Source organism: Xyrauchen texanus, chromosome 33, assembly GCF_025860055.1.
Source record: "Xyrauchen texanus isolate HMW12.3.18 chromosome 33, RBS_HiC_50CHRs, whole genome shotgun sequence".
In the NCBI taxonomy this organism is placed as follows: Eukaryota; Metazoa; Chordata; class Actinopteri; order Cypriniformes; family Catostomidae; genus Xyrauchen; species Xyrauchen texanus.
The window spans coordinates 7,557,524-7,580,597 of NC_068308.1; the positions used below are offsets into that span (position 1 = coordinate 7,557,524).

General features: G+C 36.2%; 1 protein-coding gene across 2 annotated transcripts in view; it reads right to left on the reverse strand.

The window, feature by feature from the left end:
- Nucleotides 1–23,074, reverse strand: part of LOC127626587 (AT-rich interactive domain-containing protein 5B-like) — a 184,307-nt gene that overhangs the window by 153,376 nt on the left and 7,857 nt on the right. Inside the window, exon 3 of one of the 2 annotated variants that reach the window (XM_052102484.1) lies at nt 8,995–9,229. The exons of the other annotated variant lie outside the window; for it this stretch is intronic. Coding sequence (XP_051958444.1) covers nt 8,995–9,229 — 235 coding nt within the window. The remainder of the gene's footprint in view (nt 1–8,994; nt 9,230–23,074) is intronic. 2 annotated transcript variants of the gene reach the window in all.

A 23,074-nucleotide genomic window follows, 5' to 3' on the forward strand; every position in this document is an offset into this window, starting at 1 on the left:
GTGGCTACTTTCAAGACCCAGTTAAAAACATATCTATTTAACATGCATTTTGGATAAGGTGACTCTATGTATCCTATGTGACTGTAATGTATGTGAGGGCGTCTAAATGTATTTGAAATGTACAATGTAAAGCGAACTTGAGCTATGGAAAGGCGCTATATAAATAAAACTTCTTCTTCTTCTACAGAATTGAAAGGCCAGTACTAATTAGCCTTAATTACTTGCTTAATATTGTTTAGTAAACTTGAATTTTGATCATTGAAACAGAGCATTAATTACATTACTTTCTACACAAAAATAAGATATTTTTATAAGACAAATTGTATGCCTTATTATGGCTAAGATAGCCTTACACGACATTCTGTTAATTATTAATTAATGTCTTATGCATGCTTAATTAATGCATTACTGTGGACCCTTAAAATACATTTTAACAAATATTTATTATAATTGTATACGTTTTTTTATTAAGTAATAATTATTTATGAAAATATATATATATGCAAAGTTGCAATCAAAATGGTCGCAAGCTCGTTTTCTTCATTTTGGACTTAAAATGTCTTAAATTGTTTGTACTTAAATGTCCTTAAATGCTTACATTGCAACTCGCTTCTCAACTGAGAGAAAATGGCAATCTTAGACTAGAAGATTGTTACTGAAGAACTGATACACGATTAAGTATAAAAGTGTATCAGTCAAAACGATTATTTGTTATTATAAAATCCACACAGCTTCATCACACTATAACAAGGCTGAGGGTGGTATGTTAATTACAATATTACAAATATATTAAGCCAACTTCAAGTTATTGTTATTTTTTTTTTTAAGTTCAGCTTTAATTATCTTTTTCCCTTATCTAAGAAAACTACTTGGCAGCCGACACAGAATACGAGCATGTATAAGCAAAACTGGTTGAGTTTGTTACTGCTGAAATGAAATGTGAATAAAAACTTACCGCTGCCACTTGCCACTTATTTTGCAACCTAAATATGCACTTTTAAGGTTACTCACACTTAGTAAGTGTATGTGGAAACTTTTGCCAATTAACTGAGAATATTTTTGTTTTGCTGCAGAGTAACATCAAAGATGTCTAGCTGCAGTGAAAATGATATTTCTGAGAGGCACAATAAAGCATTTAGTTGGAGAGGGCAGAACCAAACTGGAACATCATTAAATCTACAGCACTTTCAAGGGCAGTCCAAAGATCTGCATTATTATTATACAGCATCCCAGAGCACTCTGACACGAGCCTAATATGGCAGAATCCTTATAGCTATCCTCTCGTTTCCCTTGAGACAGGGCTAAAATTATTGCAGTCCCTCTGTCAAAAGCACACAGCAAAGCAAGACCTATAAAAATCAAATTATTGCAGATTGTGTGAATCAGAATGCAAGGTTCTCAATAGACAGACAGACATACAGACTAATGCTGCAGATAGATAGATGAACAGACAGACAGATAATGATGCAGACAGATAGATGCAGAGACAGACAGACAGACAGACAGACTAATGCTGCAGATAGATAGATGAATAGAAAGACAGACAAACAGACAGACAGACTAATGCTGCAGATAGATAGATAGACAGACAGACAGACTAATGCTGCAGATAGATAGATAGACAGACAGACAGACAGACAGACAGACAGACTAATGCTGCCGGTAGATAGATGAACAGACAGACAGATAGAGAGACTAATGCTGCAGATATAGATACACAGACAAACAGACAGACAGACTAATGCTGCAGATAGATAGATAGACAGACAGACAGACTAATGCTGCAGATAGATAGATAGACAGACAGACAGACAGACAGACAGACAGACAGACTAATGCTGCCGGTAGATAGATGAACAGACAGACAGACAGACAGACTAATGCTGCAGATATAGATACACAGACAGACAGACAGACAGACTAATGCTGCAGGTAGATAGATGCACAGACAGACAGATAGATGGTAAAATATACTCCATTTAAGTTGATAAACAATGTGTGAATTGATTATAAACGTTATTTCTTTGTGGCTTCCTCATAATTCCCTTGGCTGTCTATTGCTGGCGGCTGTCCACATACCAGAGAGGGGAAAAAATCCCTGCTTTAATTATTAAAACACCCCCTATTTGTGCAGGTGAACAACTGCAGTTTTATTTATCATCAGTTATATCCAAATGTCTTATTTTAACAATAACATGAGCAGAATGTTGTTTTATAAGTGACTGACTCAACTGTAACACTTGTAGACAGCTTTCCAATTTAACCTGAGAAAAGGTGCGTCAAAACTCCCCAGGTGAAAAAAATAAAAGCACAACATGTCGGGAAACCATTCTATTCAATCCAAATCCATTTCATAACTGCCTCTGATCTCATATTTAAAGGCAAGTGAGTGTGACCCTGTAAATTATGATAATTTATTTCCTTTTATGACAAATGTACATTCTGAGAATACACACAAAGGTCAACTGTGGACACTAAGTTGATGTGGTTGATTCAAATGAGTGTTTTAATTAATGGCTTATTTCTATAAACAAAGTTGCTTTAGAAGTCTTACACTGAAAGAGTTGCCCTGCTGAATATTCCTAACAGAGAGAGAGAGAGAGAGAGAGAGAGAGAGATGGCCCCTGGTCCTGTTCCAGGATATTTACACTGTAAATAATGTCTGTAATTTTAACAGTAAAAGACTGAAAAAATGCTACAGAATTAAAACCTTAATTGATTAATGAATATTAACAGTAAAATATACAGAATGTTTTTTTATATATATATTTTAAAAGACAATACAGTAGTTTTTACTACTTTTTTTGTAGAAAGTATGATTTTCCTGTATAATTAATGGTAAAAATGTAAATTGTATTTAACAAGAGAGTACAAGAGAATGTACTTTTTACAGTAAATTATTATTAAAATTACAGTAAAAAACAATAATTCCCTGCATATTTCATTATATTTTATGGGAACAGTTATGTTTTGTCTTATTTTTAATATCAGTTACGTACATTGGGGTGTTGTGTTTTATATTTAATGTAGTTTAGTTAATGTTTACCGCATTATTTAAATTTCACATGTGTTACCCTGATGGTGTTTAGTGTTTGTGTGAGTGACACTGAGCACTGTCTCTACATGTTTATTGGTCATGTTGATCTCAAGGCAGTCTGAGCAAATTCATTTAGCATCCTGACAACGCAAACACTCTCCTACAGTCATTAAAAAAGAGACTTATTAAAATTACAAAAAATTACACTAACAACAGGCACACAAATAATAAGGTTTCAGGATCGACAGCAAATACATCACAAACCTTTTTTTGTCCAGCTATTGATTGTCATTTGCAGCTGTAGCATGCAAGTAAGCTACAGTGACAAAGCATCCATTATCTCATAGGAAGCTCATAAATCAGCCCACTCAAAAGCATGTTTATTTTCACACTCAGAGACAAAGTGTATGCAAGACATATGCAAATTCTAGTAACTGTCAAAGTAAAACTCCCTCCACTACCACATATTATATTGACCAAAATGAATGGGGCGATATGTATGCTTAGTCCTTCAATGGCTTTTTAACCTGCTTCATGAATTAAAAATGTATTCTTTTGTATTATACAATATTCTCTCTGTTCCAGAGAAGTCAGTTTGAAAAATCTGTGATATTTCGGTTTGGCCTTGTTATCTGCCAGCAACAGGCAGATTAAGCAGCTATATTCTTACAACTTATGTGTTTGCTCTGAAATGGCAATTAGAGGAACCAAGATTTCCATAATTGTAAAGTAAATAAATTCAAAATGTATTATGGAAGGAGTAAAAAAAAAATAAAAAAAAACTCTTTCAAGGCTAGTCAGTCCACTTTGGAATGCTCCCAGGCAGCTTTTTCCTATAGATACAATTGGCATAAAGGTACAGCTCCTATCTACTTGAATAGGGAAAGACTGAAATCTCCAAAACAGTTGCTCAAGATTACGATCATACAACATATTTCAAATCAGAAGTAAAATCTCAAAACAATGGTATCGTAAATTGTGTTTTTTTGGCTCAAATCATGCTAAAAAACGAAAAAATTTAGGCTGGTCCAGCAAATGTGCATGTGCATTCTTGAGACGAACGATCTGAAATTTGATTGGCTCTTCTACCTGTAAGGCAGCACTTCCGTTACAACATCCGCAATATTGGGTGTTCCAATTTATAGCATTCATTTTAATACAAGTGCTCCATCTCAAATAAATAGTCTCTGGTAAAAATAAGGGCTGGGTAAAAATATAGATTTTCTAATTCATCGTGATCTTTATTTGAATGATCACGAATGACAAAATCCATTTTTGATTCTTAAAATTCCAAGGTTGATCTTTTACTCTATGCACAACCCTCAACAATGAGAGTAAATCTCTCGCATATGCGACCAAGTTTTGTGTTATGTGATTAAAAATGTCTGTGATTAGCCACTGGCTGGTACATTTTCAGATTTCACTTGCCAGTGAAGTTCATCACCGAGATCCTTTCACTGCGGGTTGAGAGTAAAAGGTTGGCTTGGCTTGTTCCGTGTAACGTGTCCAAAGACGAGATCCCCACAATCCATTTGTCATTGAATAATGTCTCTTGTTCAGTCAGTTGTAGATCAAAAACAACCAAATAGAAACATTTAATTCTAATCACACATTGCACGATGCAAATAAACTGCGCAACTCCACTCTGGTTGATATGTGCTCAACCAAAACACTTCTGTGAGACTCTCGCTGGACTGCCACTTTTCTTAAATAGATACATATAATATATTCAGTTTCCTAATATCACATATTAATTGATGGAATACATGGAATTTGTTCCATTTGTTTTTAAAAAGCTAAAATGTGACCAAAATGGTAAAATGTATAAAATGCATATTTTCGAAATATACTTAGTTAGAAGTTCCCCTGTATAATTAACAGCATTAGCTGAGAGATTATTTCTTTCATATGTAAGCAAAATAGACAATGTAATGTACCAAAAATACACTCAAAAGAATTGGAATCAAATCGAAACTGGAATCGAAACGAAGCTTGTGAATCAGAATCGAATCAGGAAATCTGCAACTCATTAACATCCACCCCTAGTAAAAATCAAGGCATGTTTATAAATAAATTATATTCAGTCATTTTCATTTATATGCTCCTATTTAAACAATGCATACTAATATAGTTATAAACCAGCTATAGCAATTACTACAGCTATAGTATAGTAATAAAGCAGACGGTATCCGCAGTACTGACCTACACAACAGATGGTTCTCAGCCAGAACAGGCTTAGGCTTAACATCACAGTTACCGCGTGGATTAGCTATTAACTGTTAGCAGCTCTAAACTGCTAAGGGGTACTATAACCATAGAATTTCAATAGCTCTTTTTTCGCAACGTCACAAACATTCAGTTTGTGACTGTAATGCAAGTTAAGCTTGTTCTGCCAACAACTAAGGGGTACTAAGGATCATTTTGGTTGACTACTGTACAAAATTCATGTTGTGAAATCTTTCTGAAACTATGTCAACTGCTAAATAAAATACATTACTACCTTTTTTACCCATCATGGAGTTTGGCAGATGACTATTAGCAGATATTAAATTACAGCAACACCTGCTTGATACAACCCATATCGGTCAACAACTACCTTAGATTGGTCACCCTACTTCTTATAAAAACAGCCTCGTAAACATCTAAACAAAGATTTATATGAAACTAACAATACATTTGCACCTGAACCTGAAGTTTAAACATTCAGAACTGTTTTGGAACAGACACTTTGGACATAACCTTGAAGAAATGAGCAAATAATGTCTTGCTAAATCAGATTTTTACCGAGCAATCAGAGGAAGTGTAATCAAACAGGGTGTGATCTGTCTCCACATTAATGAGTATTTACACGCCATATTCTTCTCAGTTAATGAAAGACGCAAATAGCAGAAGGAAACAGCACAAAGGGAGATGAATACAGGAGTGACACCCAGTCTGAGTTAACAAGCGTCATACTTAAACATTTTCTTGTTGTATCAAGTACTTAGTTTCTGCTCAAAATAGAAAAAGTAGATTTGATGATCACAGAAAGAAACAGGCATGCTGTGAATTATCAAAGAAGCCAGGCAGTTAGTCAACATAATAAACACATTTTTGTCTTGAATGTTATTTAACTACATATGTGAAGTGGGATTTGTGTGATTAAATACTCATAGCAACTAACTGAAGGTCATAAAATCACAAATTAATTTATTTACTTCCTTGACACACATTCCTGATCTTTTTCCACTTGTTTCATCAGTGCACATAATAATAATCTTTGTAATCAAACTGTATCACTTGCTCCGCATCCACAATCTTATTTTTCTTTCTAGTTGATATTTATAAATCCAAGGAGGTCTATAATGGCTGGAGAAAACTATCTCTGAAAATCCCATTACACTTGGAATTATGTCAGAATACGGAAGTGAAATGTATTGTGAAATCCGTTTCATGTTGACTTAAGATGTACGTATTTAATAAAATGCATCAAAGGTCTCTGTACTTTGTCTGCAGTGTGTCTGAACCTATCATGTGCTTTTAGAGGAAATGACTATAATAAAGATATAGCAGTGCACTCAAATACTGCCAAAGTCAAACCAACATGCTTTTTCTACAACACTACTGTGATGGGAAAACTACTTGAAAATGTAGTTTCCCAAGATACATGATACTCTAATAGTTCAACTAGAGTCAAGTTACTCTATTGAATAAGTAGTTTGCAATACTACGGGCTACTTACATGAAGTAGCTGACTACACTGAAGCTATTTAAGGGGGAAATAGCTCTATAATATATATTATTAGTAATATAATATATTATAAATATATACTGTATATAGGAATTGAAAGATAACATTTTGGCACAAGGGCCACTGTGGCTAATAGTTTTCCAAGGTCAATAGACTCTAGGCTTTTTCACTAGCCTACAAAAGAAGTAGGATAAAACAGGACGAAAATGTGTCAATAATTTGTCCATAATTCATGGAAGTTTTAACCTCTTCATTCTAAATTATACTTACCTATATTTAAGCTTGTCATTGTTCTAGCATTTTTTAACAGGGGCATTTGTAATGATAAGGCCATTACCACAAGTAAAACCATGGATGGCTCCACATTATTTTGGTTAGATTAAGGTTTATAGTCTTTTCTAATTAACTATTGTATTTGTTATGAAAAAAAACGAATTATAATGTACGGGCTGTCCAGCAGTTCGAGATGTTTGTCTTCATCCATATAGCACTTTCTACTAGAATGTTCTCTTTAGACTTCAAATGGGTCACATAAGTCTTGTGTTCTCTGCCGGCCACCACAATATCGAGTGAAACCCGACTGAATCACGCTCTGCATTGTCCCAGAGCTCTGGTGGTCTCATCTCTGTAGTACGCTGATGTGTGCTGCTGCATTTCAATTACAATTAAATTTGTTTGGCAGCGGCTCTGAGTTGCCTGATATATATATATATATATATATATATATATATATATATATATATATATATATATATATATATTAGAGTTACCCGCCACTGCCAATTTTAACCCGCATTTGGCAGGTTGGCGTGTTCATCTCAAACCTTGTGTATATATATATATATATATATCAGTTAGTCCGGTCCTCGAATCTGATTGGATGATATGTTTCATGAGTACTGATGGTCTCACAACATCAGCACTCGGACGCTTCACTGTGTGTATCACTCCGTTTTCTTCATGCCATTCTAAAGTAAGGTGTAAGAGCAATGGAGATGTGTTAAGAGCTATCTGTCTCTTTATATTTAATATTGTGACATTACATATTTTAGCCAGCAGGTAGTGACAAAAGACCATTTTTTGTGTAATATGAGCCAGTTGGTGACATGAAGTTAGTGTCAGTCAGTGTTTACATTCAACATCACTCTGTGATCGTTCGTATTACTACTACAATACTAAAGCTAGGAAATTGCTTTAAACGGCTTTAAACTAACAACTTCAGCATTAAGGCTCATCACAGCTGAGATACAACACACTTAATTAATTACACAAACTCAAATCGCTTACCTCTTACCAGAGTTTCCACATTGGAGAGAAAATACTGTTCAAATTGGCAGAGAAGATTGTGATTTCTATAATGAAAAACACTTGCGCACCAGCTACTGCGAAATAGGGAGGAATACCCCTGCTTAAAAGGATATTTTTCCACTGAGAAAATAGGACGAATTTCACCAAAATGACATTATCTTCAGAAAGCTGACTAACAGACTATAGCACTATCAACAGGTGATCGCACACTCTCCATCTCGCTCTCTCTTATAAAATGTGCTTGTTTATTGAACTGTTGTATATAAGCAATATCACACTCGCAATCATGCAATATGGCCCTAAATCAGCACTGCTGTGATTGCCTATGGCACTCGATCTGCAGCTGAATCACAGCAGTGCTGATGTAGGGCCATTTAGCACTCCTGCTTGTGTGATACTGCTTAAACATACAGTATATATAATTTATCAGGCATAAAAAACAATGAGGATCTCAGTTAGGTTGACTGCACAAAAATGAACACAAAATATATCTTGAGTTGGAAAAAAGTGACAAAAATCAGCATTTACCTAAATAATTAGCTGCAACAAATAAGACATATAATGCTGCACAGGAGCCTCTGTGCAGCAATTAAAATACCACATGAACAAACTGATTCCCTAAAATGAATCTGACTTCCAAAGGCTACATATGGGAGAATGATTTATTTCCTCAGTTCATTATGCAATAAATCTGAGTATGCAATCAAATCCAAGATATAAACAGCAATGTAGCATTATGTCAAAAAGTATCCTGTTACTGAAAAGTCAAGCTACTGCAAAATGTTGTTAGATTTAGTTAGTTACTCCCCAACACTGCACCAAAATTCAAGACTATCACCTTCTCTCCCTCTGTCTTCTAATGTATATAGTCTCATTTGACAAACAGAAAGTGTGCATAATGAGAAATCATTCTGTATACCAAGTTCAGCCTTCTCTTTGAGGACGTCTTTGAAGTTGAGGCCGCTGTTGAGTGTAGAATCTCTGTATTTGTGGAGCACTTCTTTCTGGCAGTTCTTGCTGAGCTCCTTGAGAATGGTGGGTTTCAGGGGCATAGCCCGAAGACCCTTCTTCCAGCATGACCAATCCGACACTGTCCATTTCACCAGATCCTCCAACTTCACAATGACCTTTTCGGTGACGGCGATAACTTCGTCCTGTCAAGAGAGATATATGAAATAAGGCAGGACACAGGTGGAGTGAGTCAGTTTGAGTGTGTAAAAGAGAAAGCAGGCTAAACACTCATGAATTTCACATGAAAACATCTCTAAATAAAAACATGGCACTGATTTCTCAGCCTCGCCCCACTCTGTAGACGGTGCACACCAAGCGATATAATTACTCCAGCAGAACATCATGTCACCATTTAATTAAAAGAACACTAAGGCAAAAGAACAAATGCATAGACAAAATCACAGCCATGAATAATTTTTATTTTGATTTTTGATCTTAATGTGAAAGTTTGAAAAGTTTTACGTTTGAGAGCAATTCCATGTTCAATGAATAGTTCAGCAAAAAAAAAAAAAGATTCTGTCCAAACCACGGTCCGATTGCATCATCAACATGAGTACAAGCTGCAGCTGTTTACCAATGGAAATTGGTAACAACTTGAGAATACATCAGCTTCACTGTGTTATTGAATTATTGGTTTAATGGATTTACCACCAAAATTTACATGCAAAGAACGACACTTACGTTTTTCTGCCCAGGATGCATAGTGCAATGAAGATTGCTAACATTTGCAAAAGATGTGAAGAATGTGAAGTTTTCTATGAGGATGATTATTTTGGAAACTAGTAGGTATGAAAAAAAATGCATTATACCATAATAATTGCGATGGGGAGCCTGCAAAGGTGCAAATTATACATCATCATGTGTTCATATCAGCAATGAACCATACAGAGTTCACATGAACTTTACCCCAGAGCACCTTTTAAAGGTGGACATGGGTGCTGTTCGCTGGTGCACACCTGTGTTCGGAAAACAGCGTTCACATCATCCAAACAAAGGATAGCACCCAAAAGGTGACATTTTTTCCTTAATAAAAAAGTTGTACTCCTAAAGAAAATAATAGTTATTTTGAAACATATGTATAAAATTGCCACTCACATGAGATGAAGACTCATATCAGATCTTATTATTAGTTATATTAGTAACCTTATGAATGCTATGACTTAGGCTGCCATGTTAGGATCACATGACCAGCCGAATATCTCAGTAACTGCCATGTTATTAGACACTTTCAATCATGGCTTAAATTAATCATGGTTTGACTGTGAACAGTGAATTTCTACAATGGCATCAGTAACTGAAAACTATTTCATTTGAATGATGCTGCATCCATGCCACTAGGTGTCAATAGCCACGTTTCCACAATAGGGCCAAATGAAGGTATACATGTCATTGCCAGATGTGTTCCCACTGTCACTTTCAGGGTTTCATCCTGCCTCTTCTGGGCTTTTTTGGGGCCAATGGCCTTTGACCCGCTGATTATCCTTGGGCCAAACAGGGCCAACCAGGGATTAAGGTGGGTTCAAAGTCAAAGGCAGGGTTTCGCCGAATTTACCAGGATATGTATCCAGCGCACAATGGTACAGGTTCGGGAAAAAAATAAATAACAAAATGCGGGCACAGTACAAATATGTTAAAGGCACAATGGACAAAGCGATGCCCAAAGAAATGACTTTCCATGGTTCAGTGAACTTTCATAGATGATGTGCTGGGACATCCTACCACAGTGGAGAGACCACTCGGGACATCATGGCAGTTACAGTCAGTGAATTGTTATCGCTAATTTATCTAGCTAGCTAGCTAATGTTAACATTCAATATAAACTCGATATTCCAGATAACTAGATAATTTGATACCTCAGCTTGAGCTTCCCTTTTGCTTGTGAAATGGGCGACGTGTGTGACGTTGGCACCAGGGCATCATATTAAGAGTGGTTTTAGGGCAACGCTGCGGGCTATTGGCCAGATGGTGTGAACGTAGATCGGTTATGGTCGAAGCTCGAAGTCAGAGGCTATTGGTCCCAGCTGGCCAGTTGACAGCCCTGGCTCGCACTGGCCCGATAGTGAAAAAAGCGTCTAGTTTAAGTCAGAGGTGACATAAACAAGAAAATGACTGAGTGCACCTTTTAAAGTTTATTCTGGTCACTCTTCTCTATATAAAAAAGTGATTTTTAAAAAGTTGAATTGGGCATATCAAGCTTCAAAATGATGAAAAAAAAGCACAATAAAAATATTATGAAAGTCATCCATACAACGATTACATTATATTCAAAGACTTCTAAAGATTTAAAATGGACTAAAAAAAGTCATATGGACTACAAACATGGCATGCTGCCACCATTGAAGCCAAATGACATTGGATTTCGCATGTCTCCTGACCAACCATCATTGGGGTCAATGCCGCCATATTTGATTTTAGAGCTACAGAGGATGGGAAGACTGTCAATTAATAATGACTTAAATTTTGAAGACATAGAAAATAGTGCATGAGTCATATGGAATACTTCATGTGCTTGTTTTGTAATTTCGAAGTTTGACAGTCCCAGTCCTCATTCATAATATGTTATAGAGTGAAATTCTTCAGTGAGTGTGTTTACATGAATGCAGATCACTACCAAATATCCGCTAAATAATAAATCAGAGAATGCAAGAAAAACTTGTTTATGCGAGATTTGAAATCACTGGATTATTCTCTGCTTTCGATGTCAGAAAGTAAACAGGCATGTGCACAAAACTTTGTAAATGGCAGTAAGAATGCTGATAAAAGTGTTTGCATGCAGAGCGAAATCGGAGTAATGGGCAAAAATCTACCTGTCAATCAGACTTGAAAATCGGCTTAAACTGTTTTTGCAATTGTTCAAAGCACAAAAGAAATACAACAATTACAGTAAGTGACTCCTGGAGACCAGCTTTCATTATTCATATATAAAAGTGAAGCAAGAGCTTTGCTTTTGACCTGGCACAGCATAACAGAATGCTCTTGGTTATATTGGGAATATGGTCAACAGATGCGTTAGTAAAACACAGTTTCCTTAAATGTGCTCTTTTGACTCTCTACACTGCACTGAGAAAAATCACTAAATGTTTCTGTTGAATTGTTTGGCTGTGTTTCCTAAGCTTGACCCAAAATCAGCAAGCACAAATCACAGGGAATACCTGCTCTGCAACACATCTTATATTCAAAAAACGATTGTTTGATCTGTAGGCAGTCCAACTTTATACTGTACAGACCATGTCTAATTACGTCCTTTTTATGGGCTGTTTCTTTATAGGTTTCGTAAAATAGGCCCCATTTTCATGCTGTCAAACAAAAAATGTATCTCTCGCACAGACGAAATAGGACGAAAATGGAACTTCACATCAGCCTAAATAACCAGTACCATATGAGAAATACGAATTGAAGGGGGTTAGATCTTAATAAAAGCAGCTAATGGAAGGATATGATTGCATTTTCTATGATTTCCTTCTAATTTATACAGGTATGTATGCATTCCTCCATGTTTACATAGCACTCCCTGTGACGTCCAAATATTACTGCAATGTGCAGTCTAAACCAGGTGTCCTCGGGTGGTGGGTCGCAACCCAAAAATGGATTGCAGGTGTGTTCTTGTCTAGGACATGAATCAAAAACAATGCAAAATGCAAATAATAAAATGCAAATAACCATATAATCATGCATAGTTAAGATAGCACAATAAACAGGCTGACCATATGTATGTGTGGTGAATTATTGGCTACCGAGAGCATGAAACCATTGAAATTTAAGAGACATTTAAAAAAAACAATATTGTTCATTTGTCTACTCAGGCTATATCGTGTTAATAATTTTTATATTGTTGGACCTATGCAGTTCATGGTAATATTAAAGCAGGTTAATATTTGATTTTATGGTTTTTGACATTTTTGGTTGCCACATGATGTCCAATTTAAAATCTGGGTCCTGAAGAAAAACCAGTTGAGAACCACTGGTCTAAATTGCCTTTTTTTCACTCATAATGGGAATAAATAGAAAATGATTGCATGCGGCCCACAGATTGGCACACCTTGAAATTATAGCAGGAAAAAAAATGAATGAAAATGAATGTAACCTCTCTATAATGAGCAGAGAGGCATCTGTTTTCATGCATCTATAAAGTTAAGTGGGTCAAACACTGTTAATCCTGATGGCGACACAGCACATTTTACTATGAGATCATGTGGCCTGCCCACCACTTTAAAACTTTAACTGTGCCCAACTGCTTTCATTAAATTATTGTGCCAATATTGCATTGAGTACATTTATTTAGGAGGAAACATAAAACAATAAAAAGTAAAAAGTAAAAGAGACACAAACTTCCTGCTTGTTTTATTTACAGTATTATCTATTATATATTTTATCATTTTTATGGATATATAATTTTAATTATATATAAATTTTTAAGTGATGTAATGAGCAAGATCAATATATATACACTTTAAAAGGTTTCCAGGTGTTTTACATTAACTTTGGACATGTTTGGTCCTGTGGACTTTTAGAACATAAAGGGCCCTATTTTAAGAGTGCTAGTGCTGAATGCAACACTATACATCTAAGTAATAAGTGCAAAGTCAATGGGCATGGCCATAAAGTTTAGGTATTTTCGTCCAAGCATGTACTAAGTCTAGGCACAAATGGGTTTGGTAAAATTACACATGCAAAGCGCTAATGGACTGGGGTTCTTCTCTGGCACAGTCTGTGTCCTGATATGTAGTCTATTCCCTGACACAAATCATGGCTAGTATTTGTGTCAGGGACAACAAATACTAGACAAAATTAACAGTAATTTTATCAGCACACGTCGTAACAAAATGTATTTATTGAAACACAAAAAAATTAAACCAAAAATATTTCTTAATTCAGATTACACTTCAAACGAAATGCAAATACAATCAACATAATGAAGTGGTCAAAAAAATCAAAATCCAAACATTTTACTCTGTCCAACTTCTTCCACCAGCCCCTTTGGCTGTGACTTAAAAATCACTGTATGATAACAGGTGGAAAAATACCAATACAAATAAGATAATAAATGCAACTACAAATATAAATGGCAGTTGAAAAAATAAACCATGTCCTATAAGTAGTTTAACACAAATCTAATACATTAGCATTATTGTCAGGGACATCATTTGATGTTCCACTACAGATATTTTTAGAGTTTGAACATTAACTTTATTACAATCTGATGGTGGAATTGGCAAACTGCAAATTCAGGAATTGAATTTAGACTGTCTTATTAAATTTTTCCAAGAGCTTGTCACGATTCCCTTGTTGTCTGCCCTGGGTTTCACTTGTCATTGTTAAATGTACTACACTTCCCAGAATCCACACTGCCATCACCACTGCCATTTTGTTCATTGTTCTCACCTGTGTCTAATTCAGTCATCACTCCCTGGTTATTTAAGCCCTGCTTTTTGTTCACTCCTTGTCGTTCGTTGAATGTTGTCAAGCCTGATCTGTGGTTCCCTGCCTGAGTTCTTAGTTTATGTTTGTTTCCCCATCGAGGGTTTTTCCTTTGTGTTTGTTTTGTATTTTGTTAATAATAAAGAAGCCTGCATTTAGATCCTCTCTCCTCGCTGCCTCATTCCTAACAGAGCTCTAATTATAAACGCATTTTTCGTGCCAGCACAAAAAATGTGTCGCAATTTGCTATTTTCTTGAGAAATGTCATTGTGCAAATTGTGATTGTTCAAAAGCAGGTTTCATCTCAGCACAATAACTTATTTATCAGGAAAATAGCAAATTGTGCACATACACCCACATTCCAAAATGCATTTAGAATTAGAGCTCTTAGGAAAATTTTATAAGACAGTTAGCCTCGCTAAGGCTAATTTCATAGCTAGCATTTTATGTATCCTAAACATAAACAATGAGACAAATTTACCTATTGATGCACATTTTTTTTTTTACCTTGATTTTCCTTTGTTTCCTGCAAACATCACGTTTCATATTTCATAGAGTCATATTTCCATATAAGCTATAAGACTCATGCTCTTCACTGACACTGTTGTCTCCATGCTAAAAAAAGTACACTAACTTTCGGAAAAAGTTTTTAATGGACAAAATTGTTTATTGTGGTGGAAATTATGCCATTGCACACAAAAGGCATTTGAAAAGTACTACAAATTAATGAAGTCATGGTTTTTGCACAGGTCACTTAGGGGGCTCCGTACAAATGTTTTAATGTGACAAACAAAAAGAAAAAATGTTTAAATCTGTTTTAATACAAATCTACCACTTGTACATAAATGTGCCTAAAGTTTAAGAAACACCCTTCCATGTTTTGTCTTTAGAGTTGCTCCTAACAATTATTTCTTTGTTATTAGATTTTAAGGGTCTGTAAAGAGTAGCAAAGTAGAGGGGTGTAGAGAGAGAAACCCCTCCACCAGCGTCATGCTGAGCCCGTCTCACTCCAATGATTCAGGGGTCAGCTCAAGAATTCCCCAGGTCACTGCAGATTTGTACACCTGCTTGCATGTCCATTTAATTATTGACCTGCTAACATGAAAGAGTGCCTTGTAGATCTTTAGGAGGTCTTTTTAACTATAGTTAAAAGTTAAATCAGGTATTCTGCTTGAATAAGTGATCTCATACTGAGCTCAAACTAGGGCAATGTACTGTAGCTAAGACAATAATAGCTCTATATTTTTCAGCTTCTTAGTGATATTCAATTTATGCATTTTTTCTGAAATGGTTTAAATGCTAAATTCACTTTTACATGGTGTTAAACATAAATGTGTGTTGGCAGTGTGTGTACACAACCCCCCTTTAATGATAAAAATCCACCCAGTCCTTTTTATTTAATCCCCATTAATCATAAGCATGGTCTCAGAACAAGCCATTCGCAGATTCTGTACAAAGTGACATCATTTTGTACAGGCCCTGCCCACGGACACTGCCGACGGACATTTGTCTTTGTGTTCATCACTTGACACCAATTCCGAGTAAACTTCTCTTTGCCTTTGAAGGAACGCAATGTGATGGTTGCAGAGAGTAACATTTATTTTTAGCAACGCTATCAAGGTGAGTATCAAGTACAACAGCGCCGCTATCTTGATTGATTTGATTGGATAGATCACATGACTGCGTCACATGACAACAAATACATCATAATTTTTAGATATCATCATTCACGTTTTCACAGTCCACACTACAAAGTAAAAACTGCGTTTTCAAAAAGCTGTTTTCGCAGAGAAAAACGCCATCTCAGTGTGGAAGGAAGGACAAAACGAAGAAAAAAAGATGTATGACGAAAACGTATTAGTGTGGACAAGGCCTGACTCTGGTTCAAACATATAGGGCTAAACACCACTATTTTCCCTGTCAGTCATATTGCTTATGATGTCTAGCTATCCGGAGCAGAGATTTCAAAACTCTGCCCTATTCTGGATATGGGGCGGATAGCACCAGCTCATTTGCATTTAAAGACACACACAAAAACAGCTTGTCTTTATTCCCACCAAAAAATTGCCATTTTCAACATGGTTTAAAAAAATTTCTGTATGTTATTTTGAGCTGAAACATAACAGACACATTCTGGGGACACCAAAGATTTAAATTACATCTTGTGAAAAGGGGCATAATAGGTGCTCTTTAAATGGGTGAACAACCCTCATGTTAATCAAACAGTCATTGTTGTCAAGGAGATTAACAATGTTTAATGCAAGAAATAAAGTACAGTACAAAATCTAGCAAAAAACTAATACAAATGTTTGGTAAAAAATGACACACATGAACATGTGTCTTGATTTCAATCAATTGAAACAGAGCGTTAGAACTGATTTGCTGGAAATAACTCAAGCGTACCATCTCCTCATATTCTGGAATCACGAGACTTAATTTAACATGAGAAATTAATTTAACGACGCTGTCTTTAAAAAAATGAATGGCCAAATAAAAAGTGCATTAAAATAATTACGATATTCACACTCTAGCAATATATCACCAGCAAAATCATCGCAAATATATTGTTAATAACACTCAATCCTAGCTCAAACTTACTGAACTGTCATACTTAATACATGCTTAATAGACAATAAGAAAATGGCACTCACATGTGCATTCAATTGAATGTATCAAAATAAAGAAGCAAACAAGGCACTCAAAGAACACAATCCAATCTTGCCTTAATCTGCTCTTCCGTTTAAGAAAACACCCAACGATGATCTTAATACCACTAAGTATTAGGTGCCCCTAATTACTTTGTATGTAACCAACAGCTAAAAAGAGGACAACTAATACTTAATTGCACATATCTAACTCTGTTTACATGTGCAAACGTTTTCTAATATTGCTATCATAATTATACTGCAGCACACTTGATATTTATCAGAGTAGATAACAAAACTTACACTGTATTACCATAATTCGTTTAGTATGGCAGTAGTCAGGTCACCTAAAATTTAATTTGATTCCTCTCTTTACTGAGTGTAAGCCATTAGTAGGGTGATTTCCCAAAAAATGGTCAACACTCTGGCTCTGGGGTGAATTTCCCATATAACTACTTAACTCTCTTCTTTACCAACATAGTATGAAGAATCGTTTGAGAAAATTAACTAGCTAGTCACGACTGTTTCCAGAAACCGTAGTAACAATGTTTTGTTACTACGCACATCCATCGTTCGAAACACATAGGTTCAACAATATTGCTTTGTCGTTAATGTCATTATGCAGGGGGTGGAGTAATAACTTCTGTGGATATCAAATGATAATAGCTCATGTACACATACACCAGAAATGTAAGCATAGCGTAGTTCTAGTGGGAAGACTAGCAGCTGTACATCATCACATCATTAGCTATGTAACCCCTAGCCAATCACATAGCCAATGCTTTATAAGTCTGCTCAAAATCTATCACATTGCTGTTTCAGTCTGCTAACACGGCAACCTCCACCACCCCACCACCACCAGTTGAGTCCCGTCCTGCACGGGGGTAGGCTGCTCGCCCCTGCCTCTTATCTACGGCAGGATATGACGGTTCCGAGTACAACTTCTTTGGACCACCAGATGGGGCTTACGACAAAGAGAGACATTAATTTTCTGTTTTATATTCATCAAATAAATGTCATCTTAAATTTCACTCGTGTCTGCGAGTCTTCCTGATAGAAAGCTGTTTAACGCGTAAAAGCTGCTGAAGACACAAAATCATGTAAAAACTACAGATATATTGTGCAGCAATAGTAGGATTTCCCTTTACATCAGACTTCGGGGTTCCCTCGATGCATCTGAGCACAAAAGCACATGTGCTGTTTTCAAAAATCTACAAGAACGGCACTTATGCGTTAAAAATCACATAAGCCGTGTTCACAGGCAGAAGCTGTGTGAGTTATAATGCTTTCTCTTAACAGCCTTTAATCCCTTTAACGACTGCATTAGCATTTAAGTGACATTTCAGAATGCCGCTTTCTGCAAAACCATGGAATAATCTGTTTTCTTAAATGCATGTAAATGTGGTCAAAGGGATGACAGAATGAAAGATACATAAAGAATACAAATTATAGATGCCTCAATGAAGTTAAATGATGTTCACACATTAATCTAACAAGAAATTATGCCTCTAACCACAGGTAAAGATCTGTAGTTCCAACCACACAATTTTGTAATGCTGTTTGCGAATGTTTGGTATTGGAAAACACCAAATCGGTGAACTACAGTATGTTGGTAACGATGGAACTTGTGACCATAGTCGGCTAACGATGCTTTGGGGAAATGAACCTCTGTTTGTTTGAGGAGTATTCCATCCAGCCTGACATAATAATATTGGGAGACTGGGGAGAGTTCAGAAAAAAAACTGTGATTATTTTTGCTCTTCTGGTGATTTTTTAATTTTCCACTTTTCTTATCCGCAGAGACAGAAGTTAATTCTGAACAGCTTAATATTGAACTAGAAACATTGTTGAGCTAAAATGTACCCAAGTTTAGACACAAATTGTCCATTTATTTTATCCTCTCAAAACTACAGTGTTGCATTAAACGTATGTTTTGCACCGTCACACTAAAGATGAGAGCCGCAGCTCAATCCAGCTGCAATTAGCACAGTCGCTGTCAAACAGGCATAAACTGATTCAGAAATAACTTACAGATGTGCAACTGAAATCTCTCCTGAATCGAATTCAGTTCCTTCAACACCACAAAGCCAACAATAACCGTTTGTGTGAACTTGTCGAGCAGCGCACTGATTGGACATGGAAGTGCAGTGGCACTTCAGTGTGAGCCGCACTGAAATTTGGTGACACTGCTTTACAAAATTAAACCCATTTGTCATGAAACATGAGAGCTTTGTGAGACAATGCAAATGTTTGTTCGTAATGCTTGGCTGAATGTTAAAGGAAAACAAGAAATATTAAAAGTCAAATGCAATTTAAAGGTTAAAAAAGTATTTAAAAAAGGCTTTTGGTAATCATGTTTTAACAGTCCATTGTCGTCATTGTGTCGTGATTATTCAGATAAATGAACATGTAAATAAATGAGTGATGTATCAGGATGGATGATTAGTCGTTCATCAATCGACAGATATTACCCAGACTAATTCGGAGACAGTCAGTCGAAAGTTCTGCTGCTGAAATTGGTCTGTGCTTGTCGAAATTCGAAGCACTGTCCCCAGTGGCCGTAGTTGGAAGTTTTTTTGAACGTATAAGCTAGGGATGCACGAGACTATTCGACTAGTCGGCTAAACGGGTTCTGATGCTTCTAGTTGACACTGGAATAACTAGTCGGTAAATTTTTGTCCACATATCACTGTTCAGCATTTTAACACATTTACATTTGGCTTTATATTATTACAAAGGCTGTGCTTATATTACTGTCATGTTAATGTTACATATTTTAAATATAATTAATACAAATATTATTAAAAAAGAGGGTATCTAGTGAAGATGTATACAAAGTTTCATTTCATCTCAGGCTGTGCATGCTTCTTCCCTCTCACTCGCGGCACGCGCAGAAAATAGTCTTCTTGCAGGGCCAGCAAAGTAGCTATAGAAATCACTTCGGTGGTGGTGCGGGAAGTGGATTTCCAAAACATTGGCTTGCAAATAGCTATGAATGTTTTTATATATAATTCTATGAATCTGCACATGCCTGCAATTCATTCTACCGTCGAGAGGGCTTTTTCAAGTGCAGTATAATCGCCTCAGGTGAGTCGGGTCGAATTGTGTTCATCAAAAATGAATGCTTTTGAGTAAATATCCTAAAAAATTACTATTTTAGCCAAGGTATGCAAAACTATTTTACACTGCTGATCAAGAAGGATATTTTCGAAAATGTGCCGACTGCTTAACAGATTAAACTTTTTTTTTTTATTCTGTGTGCATGTCACGTTTAGAACAATACATTATGTGTATTGTGTATTTCTCACAGACTTTTTTTTTTTTAAATCCTAGCCATCGTAACTGTTAATGTTCTTAACCGAACACCTGTCATATTAGATCATAAGGTAATGCACGTAGTGAAGTACGTGCAACTTTTTAGAGCATTTTTTCTCTCTTGTAGGTTTGGCATGCCTATGAATTATTTTCAACAATGTCCTGACATTTACTTGGTGATTTCCATTTAGAACAGGCTATTAGTGTTGCTCTATTTGTCCTACAATGTTAATTAAATTGTTTTCAATAATTATGCATGTATCCATTAACGTTGATTCATTAAATCCATCTCTAGTTCTATATTTATTGTAGCCTACAATGAAGATAATGCAAGTGAAGCACATCGCAGATAAAAGCCCATTGTTCAGTGGAATTTAACATCAGTATTTTAAATGAGTCACATAAACACACAATGTTATTTGATGGCTTTTGATGGTTTTGTTCTTTATAGACAAGTCAACTCCAAAATTTTCATTTAAACGTCAGTGAAATTGGTCATTCTGCACATCCGAAATATAAGCATGTGTGCGCTCCAGTTTAAGTGTAGCAGAGTAGCTGCAAAAGTCAGTTGCATATTTAGTAAATTATTTAATACAGCCAACAGGAATGCATTTTTACCATACGGCCTAACCCAACCCCAACCTGCGTATGGGGCTGCATAGCTGCAGACCGGTCAGAGTGCCCATGATGACCCCTGTCCACTGCCGAAAGTGCCTACAATGGGCTTGTGAGTGTCAAAACTGGACCATGGAGCAATGGAAGAAGGTGGCCTGGACTGGCAGTGTGATGCTCTGGGCAATGTTCTGCTGGGAAGCCTTGGGTCCTGGCATTCATGCAGATGTTACTCTGACATGTACCACCTACCTAAATATTGTTGCAGACCACGTACACCCCTTCATGGCAATGGTATTCCCAGATCTAAATCTGATTGAGCATCTATGGGATGTGCTGGAGCAACATGCCTGATCCATGGAGGCCCCACCAAGCAACTTACAGGTATTAAAGGATCTGCTGCTAACGTCTTGGTGCCAGATACCACAGGACACCTTCAGAAGTCTTGTGGAGTCCATGCTTCGACGGGTCAGAGCCGTTTTGGCGGCATGAGTGGGACCTACATGATATTAGGCAGGTGGTTTTAATGTTGTGGCTGATTGGCGTGTATATATATATATATATATATATATATATATATATATATATATATATATATCTATTTTCTTTTCTTTTTTTTTACTGTTTTGTAGTTAGGATACATACATTTTTGCTATGAAATTAGACTTAGTAAGACAAAGGGGTCAGCCATCTTATTTTAAAAACATAAAAAATTTAATTTCCATCACCATCAACCACATTTACGTTCCACACAGGGGTTTGGAACAACATGAGAGTGATTAAATGATGACTGAATGTTAATGGGTGTTATGGGTGTATAAAATAAATGAAATATTAATGTAAAATATGTAGTTATTTTTATAGCACATGTATTATAGTATTTGTGGCACATTCCTGCTATCGGAATGTTACAAGAGGAGTGTTGATTTAATTGGAATTATAAATATGTCTCAGGATTTCAAACACAAACATGGACTAATGCCAGGCAGCATAGATGTGTCTGGAGAATTGCCACATGCTTCTCTTGCAACAGTCCCAACCCTCCACCTTTAGAATTTGTATCCAAATAAGCAACTAATAAGACCTTTCTCCGGATCCTTTGAAGTTACTGCCGCTCGAAAAGGAGAAATTTGCAAGCATATCTGAACAAATAGTCATTACCTTTCCACAGACAAGGGTTTTTAAATGAACAGTACAGAGGTTACATATGGATATGCAAACTATGCCTGTTAAACAAAGTGCGCAGTGCTTGATGGAATCTGATATGGAATCTATTTATAAAGCTTCAACTCCATTTAGTTCAGCTCTTATGTCACATAAATGCTATTCAAGAGTATTGCCAGCATCGACACAGCGTTACAGCCCTCTCTCCCTCACACACACATACTAAAACAATGATATAACGAGCTACGGTACTCTAGAACAACTGGGTCCAATTAAACACTGAAAAACTGCGAGAGCAGTCCTGAACTCTTGCCAAAACAAGTCCTCCCTTTAAAATGACACATATTTTAACTGCAATACAGTCACAAATGAAGCATTTGGTTCTGGTAGGGGTTGGTTCTGTATTTGCCTTTCTGGAAAACAGTTTAAAGCTTTAAACAGATTAAAAAGATGAAAGGCAACAATGCAATTCTGAATCATTGACCAGTAGAAATATGTAAACATCCTTAAAACAAGATGACTTTTCTTGACATTTATATACATTTACATTGATGCATTTGGCAGACGCTTTTATCCAAAGCGACTTACAGTGCAATTATTACAGGGACAATCCCCCCGGAACAACCTGGAGTTAAGTGCCTTGCTCAAGGGCACAATGGTGGTGGCCGTGGGGTTCGAACCAGGGACCCTCTGATTAACAGCCCTGTGCTTTAGCCACTACGCCACCACCATAATGTGGATTAACTCAAATATTTATTTTGACTTACCACTTCTTTTATTTTAAAAAAGCACAAATCTGGGTTACAATGAGGCACGTACGATGGAAGTGAATGG